Raw genomic sequence first — 12,137 nt, forward strand, 5'->3', positions numbered from 1 at the left:
CACTGAAATGAGTTTACTCTTACTTCCTATATTATCCGAAACAGGACATTATATGCATTGCTTTTAAAAAGAGAAAAATAACTTACATTAAAAATACATTCACTTGTCTTTGTGAGCAAATTCTAGAGTTTATGAATCCCTCTGACAGCCTTATAAATACATTCATATTATGCCCTGGTATTCAGAACAAGACTATTGCTGTCCTTTTTCCCATTAGAAATAAACTTTGAATGGCATCAGCCAAATACACATCTTATTCATGGCAAGCAGGAAAAGTTTTTAAATCCAGTTTGACATCTTAGTTATTGCTTTTAACTTAAGCCATAAAACAATCTATAGATGCTACAAAAATTCTAATAGAAAGAACTCTTTGTTACAGAACAACGTAAGAAATAACCCCAAAGCTTTATCTAAATAAATTTCAGCTTTTCACAGTGAACTATAACTCACCATATATTTTCATTTGTGGTTTCTGGATAGCAGAAGATACTGAATGAGGCATCAGACCTTCACATCACTCTTTCAGAATTTTTTGGGTATGTGCTGGACCGAATGGCCAGGAATAATCACGCCATTCCCTTTGGCGTAGTCTTAAAAAGATTCTGAAAGCGCCAGGGGAAATTTATCTAAGAAAATACGAAGCAGACTCAGAATGCCCAAACCATGTAGGCTTAGTCATAAAGAGAGACTGCAGCTTGTGCAGACACTTAAATTAGCTTTAATTTAGATAAGTAAGGGATCGATAGCAATAAAGACAATATCAGGATGGATTTCAAAACAGGCTAGTTACTCTGGTGAAGAACGTAGCATCTCAATGGGGCCCAACCAGTCTGCAGTTTCTGTGAGACTGAAACTTCCCTGCTGGTTTCTGAACAAGCTACATTACAACATCAAGCTGTACCTCCACATGCTGCATGTACACTTCCAGCTTTGGCACAGATATACCTCAGTACAGAAAGCAGAGAACACGGAGACCGTTGCTCAGAAAATAGTAGAAATAGCTTTCAACCAACAGCACAGTGAAATCTAGCACGTATTTAGTGATTATTTGGCCCTCCCAAACACTGATATTCTGGACAGACATGATTCTTGGACTGCTTAAGAGCTATTATTACCAAAACTGTTAATAGGTACTTTAAATCTAGTTACATACAGCAGAGCTGTCACTGATATTGCTGCATTCAGTGATGCTGCTGACCAGGCAATTCAGCTCCCCCAGCTCAATCCCGAGCAGGGAGAGCCAGCCGTGTAGTGTGCTGGCCATCACCACTCCTGCTCCCCGCCAGGACCTCGGGACGCCTGCGACAACTTTCGTACCCGAGGAGGTTGTTACCCCAGTATGGCTAAGGTGTGAGTTTAAACAAAGCCGTGCTGCTGCACCCTGCACAGACACACCTCGGAGCACTCCTGGCCCTCTCCCCCAGTGACCAGCCACCAGCAGGTACCTCTCCACCCCGGCCACGCTGCCAGGCAGTTCAGTCTGGCTTAGCGGTGACCCAGGCATGCTGCCACGGTGCAGCTGACATGGGACAGCATGCATGCTTTTGTGGCGTAAGGCAAGAGAGACTTCCTGATGTACCTTGCTTCAGCTCTGCTTAAGTCGGGGCAAGGTGAACCTTCAGCTTTAGTAGGAGCAGCCCAGCACCGGCCTCTCTTGGACTCTGTTATGAGCCGGGATCAATGTGTTTCTGCTGTTCTCCAGCAGGACCAAAGGTAATGTGTTCATGGTCCCATCGACAATGGTGATTGCTGCACCACTTTTAAAATATTCTACCTGCAGCGGTTTCCAGAATAGCTGTACTAGCAAAAGCACATTTCTTATCGCATGCGACTATGCGTTAGCGCTTACCCTGTGTGAGTATTTAAAAGAAAAACCTGACGCTATAAAACCAGTGGAAGTAGAAGACTAGAAGCAGCTTTGACGTGCTTCAAAATGCCTTCCATGGTAAGATGAATTGATATAGTATTATCAGGCACTTTCTTCTCTCTTTTTGGCTGCCAGTCTAATGACTGAGCTATTATAATATTACTGTTCTTATATTATAGCCTTAAATGCACTCAAACCTTTTGCTCTGAAGCTGAAACCATGTTAGTGGTGAAAATGAAGCTGACGGCATCCAAATCTGCACTTACAAAATTAAAGGCAGGTCATGGCCAACAGTCGAGGGAGGTGATTCTGCCCCTCTGCTCCGCTCTGGTGAGACCCCACCTGCAGCCCTCAGCACAGGAAAGACATGGACCTGATGGAGCAGGTCCAGAGGAGGGCGACAACAATGATCAGAGGGATGGAACACCTCTGCTATGACGGAAGGCTGAGAGTAGGGGTTCTTCAGCCTGGAGAAGAGGAGGCTCTGGGGAGACCTTATTACAGCCTTCCAGTCCTTCAAGGGGGCTTGTGAGAAAGATGGGGACAGACTTTTTAGCAGGGCCTGTTGCGATAGGACAAGGGGTGATGGTTTTAAACTAAACGAGGGCAGATTTTGGCTAGATATAAGGAAGAAGTTTTTCACAATGAGGGTGGTGAAACGCTGGCACAGGTTGCCCAGAGAGGTGGTAGATGCCCTGTCCCTGGAAACGGACAAGGAAAAAGGACAAAAGGAATATGTTTTGGGAAGACCGAGGAAAAAAAATTGATTTTCTATCTGAGAGCTACTTGTAGATGCATTTTTTCTTGCATATTTTATACTTTTCTCCTCCTGTATCAAAGAACTGACTGTATTGCAGTTGGAAAAAAAAAACCAGCTATACTTCAAGACTCTCCCTTTTCCCACAGTATCTGTATTCCTTCAGCATTTATATTTGATGAAGTCCTTTTAAAAGAGAAACTAATTATTTTTAAAAAACACACAGTGGTGGCAAAGACATAAATCCTTCACATTGTCCCCAGAGCCTGTCTCTTTAGGAGTATTATAGATTAGATTATCATGGAAAGGAAGATTTAAATATCTTATTTACCTGAACAGCATCATAATACATTTTCTTGCCTTCTTCATCTGTCTTGTCTGACATCAGCCATGCCTTGAGCAAATATTCATAAAAGCTATCGCCAAGCCCTCCAATGGAGACGTGATCTAGAAGGGAAGAAAGGGATTGAACAGCAATTTCATCTTCAGCCTGGGCAATAAAATACAATTATAGTTTGAAACAGGGCATTTAATGATCTCTTCCTACAACAATCTTTAGTAAATGTAAGCCTAGAACCTCAGGAAAAACTTAACTGATATATACAGATAATTACTACTTTAATTGCTAACTTTTTGATCAAGGTAAAGCACCATAGTTATTTAACATCCACAACATGCCACAGGAGTTCATGGGAAAGAAACAACAATTTGTATGTTTAACGCCTAATTCATGTAGTCTATCCCATACAAAAATGCGTATCTAAATTGTTTTTAATTCTAGAAACAGGAAAGAAAGGAGAAACTGCTCTTTGATTTGATAAAGGCTTTCCCCTCTTAATGCACAGACATTGCTTTTATTTGCTCTTTTATTTACTAATGGCCCATTTAACTCACTGCATAAAAAAGGCCAAAATGTTTTAGCTCCTTACTGCAGAGTTGAATTTCAGGTTATTTTACAGTATTTCAAAATGCTGACCCATATGTTTAAAAATAATACTACATTATACTACAGAACATCTGGCTGCTCTCAGAACTCAGCAGTAGTTCTAGAAAGGAAAAAAAAAAGACTTTGCCACATCTACAGAGGATTATTGCTATCACACTGCTTTTTTTCCTGCCCTGCGCTGGCTGTGTGAAATGATCTGGTACTACTGATGCTGTGATTATTCAACTGCACATGTTTAGGACGTGACCCTGAGAACACTGACACCACCGGAGTCAGACCGGTCGACCTCAGTTGCACCAGTGATGCGAAGGTTGCTGGTGCTCTTAGCAGCTTGCACACGGTTGCACTCACTCGCTCTCCAAGAACCTAAAAGATTCTTGGCAAAATTTTAATGGGCTATCATATGATTTCAGCATAGATCTCCTAAAAGCAGAAAAAGTTTTTCTCTAAACTTCATTAAACTAAGAACACTAGCTAGAGGTCTTCTTAAGTTGGTGCTGCCTGGTAACATTAAGGGATTTGGCATTCGTTGAGCCTTCAGTGAAAGGATTTCAAAGTGCTTTACCAGGACTACTCTTTTATAACCATCAATTTTACGGTGTAGAAGGGGTCTGCTAATTCCACCCGAGACATCCAGGATGGAGATGTGGGTACATATATCATGCAGCAAGTCTGTGAGTCATACCATAAAATTCTGGGCAAGAGAAAAGCAGAAGACACATGGGGTAATTCAGGCTCGTAAAGCGAGATGCAGAAGGGTTAGCAATACAGAGCTCATGCTTCCCAACACCTAGCTCTGATCTTAGCTTCAAAGTTATGCCTTCTGTTGGTGGAATTCAAAAGAACACAGAGAATTTATTTTTAAACTCCTTCATATCTTCTCTTCATGGAATGCCTCCTTTCACATACTGAACAGGTTGCAAAGCCATGCAAATGTAGAAGATATACTTTTTTCCTATTCAAACTTTATTAACAGTCTCTTTTTCCTCCACTAGCCTGTGACATACAAAAAAATAATTTAGTTTTCCAAACGTATAGTGTCCCTTTCGCCTAACAAATACATTGTACCATCAAACCTGGGTTATAAATGGCTTTCTCCCCCCTCCTCTTTTGAATGAGACATATTAAATTTCTGGAAAGAATACACCATTTATTTAATTAAATGTTCATGATCTGAAAGGAAAAGATGCTTCTTAAAAAAAATGAGAACATTTTCTATGATCGAAAGCTGATCTTTGAACAGCAGCATTTAAATGACCTTTACGGTTTCCTAAATAAATTACCATAGAAACCTCTGACATTTGCAAACTAAATAGCACAAGCACAGTTTCATCAATAATAAGCCCCGTTATTATATACATTATTGCAGTAGACAAATCCAATTGATGCATGCTGCAGCAAATCACTGTCAGTTTACTGTCAAAATAACAAGGACTAAATGAATTTACAGGAACAATGGCAGTGATCCAGCAGTGTCCTTCACAGTTACAGCATTGCTAGAGAAGAAATGTTCAGAAACTATTCCCCCTGCTCCCCACGTGACGTTTGATAGATAATATAATTCTGTCTTGTATCAATTAGGGGTCTAGTATTTTTTTTTCCCCCTTGTTGTAATCAACTGAAACAGCCTAGAAAAGCAATCTCAAATAAAACATCTCTAAAGTCTTACATTCTGATCTTCTACTATGGGGAAAAAAAAAAAAAATCAGTGTCTGCGGATGGAGGCAACTGAATTGGAAGAGATACAAGAAGATCAAATTTGCCTCTGCTGCTTCAGCATGCAAGGGGCTGACCTGCATCAACACCTGTGTCCATCACTTGCACGTGCAGGAAGCTATTTCTTTGTCAATACTACATGCTGTTGGAAAGCAAAGCTGGTATAAACTGTAAGTTTCCCTGGGCACACCAACAAAAACTGGCATTTAATGTGAACGAGGAGTACATAAGACACAACTATATTAAAAACAGGGAAATGGCAAAGGCCATGAGGCAGAGTATTTGACTGATTTAAAATAAATAAGGGAGAACCACTAACAACGTCAGCACTAGAAAGACCTGCTCTCATGCAGCTCACCAAAAAACTCATTTTCTGTGGCTGACTGAACCTGAGGAAGGAGGTAACTGGACCTGGCTCACAGTTGCTGAAGTGGCCTTCTAACCAAACCCAGTGCCTACTGCTGTAAGATCAACACTTCCAGTGGGAGGTTTTCATGTTTTACAAAGCTGTGCTAAACCGACGTGGGTAACAAGCGGGCACACATCTCTCAGGCCTGGAAACGGGTGTCAGAGTTTATACCAGCATGCCAGCCGGAGTCAATGGTTATGCACGCTGAGCAGCCACAGGCCTTGTGGCACGGTGACCTGAAGGAAACCTCACAGCGTAGCGGACTAGAAGGCTTTCTAAAATGACAGGCATACTTTTACTTCATAAAGGGAAATGGCCTTTGCCTTGATGGGACGATACAACTGAGTAGCACAACCTTCTTGGACGTCTTTTTAATTCGGACTGAGACACAAAAGCATTCAAGTATCTATTTAATAAAACACTTGTTTTTTGTCTTTGTCAAAATTATCTATCCAGACTGTGGCCAGTCCCATAAAGACTCCAGAACCTCACGCCCACCTTAGCTGCATACTAGACAAACTACTGCATTCAAGAACTTCTCCGGTCCTATCCCTCTCTGGCATTGTATAACCAGCTCCAACATCAATAACCTACAGGACCATCTCGTCTGCCCGTGTCGTTTCTGACCAAGACAGCATATCTTGCTTGTTTCCTTTCAATAATTTAGGGAGGAAAAAATAAAGGAACAGAGTCACCTGAATGGGATGGCGGCAGACTGAACCTACGCAGGAAAAGTGGAAAGAGAAGAAACATGGTCTCTAGAATCATGTTCCTGCACATTGTGTTGGCTTTAACACGTTATGAAGACTGGAGAAAGCAATGTACAACAAGAAAAGGCTCAGTAATCAGGAAGGAGCTAAGCAGTTCAAGTATTTCAAGCATTTTATTATACTCTTTCCCGTCTAATTTTGGTGTCTCCAGTAATGGTTCCAAGGGGATTAATGCCGTGACACAGTTCTGTCTAGTTTGCTTCCTCAGTTGTTGGCATTAAACTTCAACAGAAGTCACAGCTGGTATTAACTGGAAAGATTTTTTATTTTTTTTTAAGTCTTCGTTGGAGCCACACCATTCTAAAAATATGGAATTTTATTTGAATGGTCCGATAATGTTTCCTTAAACAGCTACTTTGGAGAGTACTTTAGACTTTTGAATAAAAGACTTTTTAGTCTACAAATTTATTTCCAAAATCATACATATTCAGACATTTCCCCACTTGCAGAAGACATACTGAAAGATCAAAGAACATTAAAATACATCAAGTAGGATTATTATTTTTATATTTGTAGTACTTTTTACATTGTATAGAACCTCAGATATAATGTGAGTTTTTATACTTTATAAAAGTTCCTTATATATATACAAAAAACATGTTACAGTGATTGAAAGAAGTTAACAGCTGCAAACCGCACACCAATAGACAGGTCATAGTACCAAAGAAGTGATCTACTTACGCTGGCCCCATTGACCGCTGCTGGGATTCAGATAGTTGGGGTAAAGGCCTTCTGGTTTATCCAGTCGATTTAGAACTTTTCGAATATTCATTACCTATTGGAAGGGTACAAAACACTGAGTACTGATCCATTTCCCCCCCAAAATAAAAAACTGTCGGTACAAAAGTACTTTTTCATGACAAGTGCAAATGTATCTAAAACTAAAAAAAAAAAAAAAAAAAAAAAAAGTCTTATACAACACATATGCCTTAATACCTCCCTGCAATCATATTACTGTTAAAAAAGATCCTCTAAGCTGATACCATGACTTAAATGAGCTCCTCAAAACCTCTGGAGTTTCTTTGTGAAACCGCACAACTGAAGCTCCAAAGTTCAGGAGAGTTTCTCGCCCCTCCGCAGGACACTGACATTCACGGAGGCTCGTTGCCTTAACTAAGCTCAGCTACTTCAGCATTATATTCCTCCCATGCCCAAATCAGAAATGGTGTTGAGTACTAAGCTTGTCACCTAGTTCGGGTGCAGAAGGGAACGGCAAGGCAGTTTTGCCTGGGAAGGAGAGGACTGCTGGAACTGAGCTCCGTACAACCAGCTCGCCCGGCGGGAGCCCATGCAGCCCCGAGCGCTCTGCCGGTGCCGCTGAGGAGCTCGCTACGAATGAGAGGCCCGGGGAGACAATTACGGTCCAGATGCTCTGCAGCTGGAGTCATCCAGCAGCACAAGCCATTGCAGAGCACATGAAATAATTTACACTGAATTTTAGCACGCACAGAAAAAGCAAACGGTGCAACTCGGGAGAACGAAGATCCTGAGCACAGCAGACCAGAAATTGTAACAAAAAGGTACTAATAGCTTCACTGTACCACTCTGAATGCCTAGAGATCAAGTGAAGGAGCTGCTGAGAGAGAAGATAAATTAGCTTGCACCAAACCACAGAAGGGATTTCTTTTGCGGTACACAAACCGCCTTCTGCCTCTTGACGCTACATTGCCAGCAGCCGTGGCCCAAATGCAGACTGCAACGAGACCTAGACCTCACTTAATGAATTCTTCTATCAACACTTCCATGCAAAGCTTATTCCAGGGTTTCTTCTTGTTCTTTATCAGGCGTACCAGCCCTGGAACGGCTTGCCTCGGAGGGCTGTGGAATTGCAATCTCTGAAGGGTTTTAAGAGCAGCTTACATAAACAGATTTCCAGCATCTTGCAGCTCGGTGCCACTTTGGAAGAGAACCACAGGCTAGGATTTTTAACGTACGCACTTTCAGCACACTTAATTGTCTCCTAATAGAACAGATGTTACACATTACCATAAAAGTCAAAAGATAATTAAGTTACCTAGTAAGTTTGTTTCTGGCTGTTCCTGGGTGGTGCCACACAACCCGTCCCGCCAGTTCAGTTTTGTTTAAGAGAAACTCCGTCTTTAAATTCATCCCTAAATACATTCAAATTGCTTGTTTCACAAAATTTATTCCAGTGCTGACAACGGTATGGCAGCAAAGTCATTCAGTCCTTTAAGTTTGGTACAATGAGTACTCATTTGAGATTTGACCATTGCTTTTAAACTTACTGCTAAACGTTTGGAGTCTCATTATTAATTAGATTATTAGATTAGATAACACCAGTTTTAGCTAACATGGGGCAGTTGGAGTAAGAATGCAAAACCAAAACAAGAGGAAGTTTTAATTAGAAAAAAAAAAAAAGAAGATAAATGATAAAGTGTATTATAAAGAACAGGACTTAGTGACTACTTATGCACCAAAAAGCAAAGCAAAATTGCTTAGCTGGGAATTGGGAGAAGAAGAAGAGTTGCTTTCCATGGCTCACATAAGTAAAAAGTATCCAGAAGACAATGTTATCAAATTTTGGAAGACTTAGTAAGCACAACAAGTGTTCTGTCAATGGGTATTTTTTATGTTTGTTTTCTTCCCGCAAAGAAAGTTCAAAGCACATTTCTTAAAGGTCAGTGCAATGGAAGGGCTTTCTGACCTTACTGACAGTAGTCATATTATACAGCATTTTGAAGACTAAACTTGCTGAAATCACACAAGGTAGCCATGGAGCTTTACTTTCTACAGGTATCACATTTTATTTCCAAGACACCGTCAATTTTTGTTTTCACCACATTTAGGTGAAGTACTGAAGAAAGCTCTATGGTCTGATTGTTTAATGTGATACTAATTTAGAACATAAGCAGAAATGATATATTTTATGGGGCCAGGGAAGTTGGTACAAGAAGATGCGTTACAATGGTTTTGGAACAGATTTTTTACTTTATAATACAAAAACATGCCAAGGCCATTAGGGAAACATCTAGAAAATATCTACCTCCTGTAATAAATGCTTACAACAGGAAAATCCAAATTTCTCCACACATTGTCTCCCAACACATGATTTATCTTTTACAACACGATTTTGACTGAACAGTCTAACCTTTTCTGCAAAGACAGGGTTTCCAGAGAGATGGCTCAAGTGTACAAACTCCAGATGCAAAGTCCCAAATTCTGCCAAAATGCTGCTGCCACCAGAGGCCCATGGCCAATTTCGGCCGATTCCGCTAAGATGAGGGGAAGAGAAATACAGAAAATAAACATGAGCATCTATAAGGCAATGCTAATAAAATATAACAGGTAGTAGATATACTATTATCAAGAGAAGATAATTAATTTGAAATGCACTTAATATCTGTGTAAGAAACCATGCTTCGGCAGCCTTCCAGGACTTCAACACAGGACCTTGAATTACTTTGGTCCAGTCCCTGCTTGGGCTTGTGAAATCGCTTCTTGCAACAAGCCATGAGTCTTTTAGCTCATGAATAGCTCCATTACACATATCACCGTACCAGCGTTTTGCTGTATGATAACACATTTAAAGACATTACAAAAAACTATGAAAAAACTTTCTCATACTTCACCTGTTTCCCCTGTATTTAACACAACACTCTCCAATTCTAACTCTTCCTTCTACAGCGCAACTGCTTATTAACTTAAAATACTGCATATATACACCATAGGCTTTTAGCTAAAAGTACTACATGCAGTATATCCTTCTTAATACCTGAGAAATTAATAGAGTAGGATTTTTAGGCATTGTCTGTCTGGGTACTCTTACCAGGATGAGTAACTTCAGTTTTAATTAAGACCTAAAGATATTTCACAGCAAAATTAATCCCAGGTTTTGTGCTGAGAGTAGAGAAAAGCACATTTATTGCTAAATCCCCACTAGAAACTAATGCTGGTTGAGATTCAGGCCCAAAAGTCTGCTAAAGTTTCAATACAAAAAGGTGGTTTTATTCCCCTTGAAATTTCCAGCAACAATATTCAGAAAAACCCTTGAAATTAAAGAAGAACTAGCCAACTTTCCGCAGCATCTAGGTGAATAATGACTTCTTAGACCAGCATATTATTAGCGTGAATGTTAGATATAAATACACTTACTAGGTACTGGAATGTCTTCCTTATTTTCAAGTTGTAAATGGCAGTAAACAAACACACATATATAAATGAAAAATTAATTTTACTTTTACACATAGGCAGCTGCTACAGTCTTCAGTTAGCACTTGCACAACCATGAAAATTGGGTATTCCTCTTGAGTTAAAATGTGACTTATATTACCAAAAAACAAAACAAAGCAAAAAACCAAGAAGTCCCATCTTTAGTTCACCATGATGGAAGTCCTCAGTTACATTAAAATTTCTTCTTCAAAAGGTCAGGTATCTATAACTGAAGTTTAACTAATGTAACGAAATGACTCCATTAAACTAATTTCCCCACTAGCTATATTAATATATTATTTTGAGATTTCTGCCACATACACACAAAATAAAAGCAAATCGTCAAACTTTAAAAGCAGAGTAAAGGCTACAAACAAAGAGCACATTTGTGTTCTACTTAAATGTCATGTTTTTAAACCCTGCAACACCTTTGGCTGCCTGGCCTTGAGCTGAAGGCACCGCTGGAACTCACTCAAGTGCCGCCAAAAATAAACGCAGAATATTACCTACTGGCAGGTGGACTTATATTGTCCCATTTTTGAAGTACCACAGCATCTGTCAAATACTCCCCACAGGTATGCTAGAGATTTTCTTTTTCTCAGACCTTAAAACATTGAAGTGACTAAGCCTATCTGAGTGCTGAGTGGAGGGACAACTTGGTGGAGCAAAAGGAAAGAGATGAGATGAGGGTCCCCCGGCTGACCATAAAGGTGCAAGAGGCTGAGACACATGGAAATCCTCTGATGCAAATGATTGCCCAAAACTCCAAAGGAGAAAAAATGTTTCTAATCTTCACAGCTGCAGACAAAATCAATGACACAATGAAATCAGAGTACTGCAAAGATGCACACAATCCAACTTTTGATATTTGTACGACAGAAACAGAACACAAGTTTTATGGGATCTGAATATCTCATTTTAAGAGCAATCTTACACAGATTAGACTGCTTTTTACATTTGATGAAAACAAAATGAAGAGGAAAACCCACCTGGCTTACAAGCTGTCTGCACTTCAGTCTACCATGGGTCAGAATTTTTCCAAACGGTGACATAAAAGCGTCAAATATTACAGAAAATAAGGTCAAGGTCAGTACTGAGGACAACATGCCTCTCATCTACGTACTGAAAAGCTTACAACTACCGACTGGTTATTCACCCAAGAAACAGGCACCATCTCTGGGACACACTGGCCCAAGTCCTGCCTAACTGCTGACTTCCAGATGAAAATATTTTAGCTTGTTTCCAAATCACCCAGATTAAAAGAGATGACATAGGACACTACTGGTAAATAAAGCTTGCCAGAAAAAAAAAAAAAAACAAAACAACAACAAGTGAAGTATTTCAAGGTTTTGAAAAGTTACCGCGTTGTGGTGCAGCTGGCAAAAGCCCACTTTTTCTCTATTAAATTTCTCAATAAATCTCAAAGTGGAAACATTGAGCTGTTCCTTCAGCAAAGCATCAACCAAACATGCAGAAAACATAACAAAGTCCCTACTTGCACT

At 40.0% G+C, this 12,137-nt stretch overlaps 1 protein-coding gene across 1 annotated transcript in view; it reads right to left on the bottom strand.

Annotated features, from left to right (window-relative positions):
- Nucleotides 1-12,137, bottom strand: part of MAN1A1 (mannosidase alpha class 1A member 1) — a gene marked incomplete at both ends in the record, with an annotated part of 150,414 nt that overhangs the window by 18,987 nt on the left and 119,290 nt on the right. The window contains 3 exons of the mRNA XM_081998198.1: nucleotides 2,956-3,071; nucleotides 7,147-7,240; nucleotides 9,575-9,698. Of these exons, the coding sequence (XP_081854324.1) occupies nucleotides 2,956-3,071; nucleotides 7,147-7,240; nucleotides 9,575-9,698 (334 nt within the window). The remainder of the gene's footprint in view (nucleotides 1-2,955; nucleotides 3,072-7,146; nucleotides 7,241-9,574; nucleotides 9,699-12,137) is intronic.

The sequence above is a fragment of the Phaethon aethereus genome (assembly GCF_964289735.1).
Source record: "Phaethon aethereus genome assembly, chromosome: 3".
NCBI classification, from domain to species: Eukaryota; Metazoa; Chordata; class Aves; order Phaethontiformes; family Phaethontidae; genus Phaethon; species Phaethon aethereus.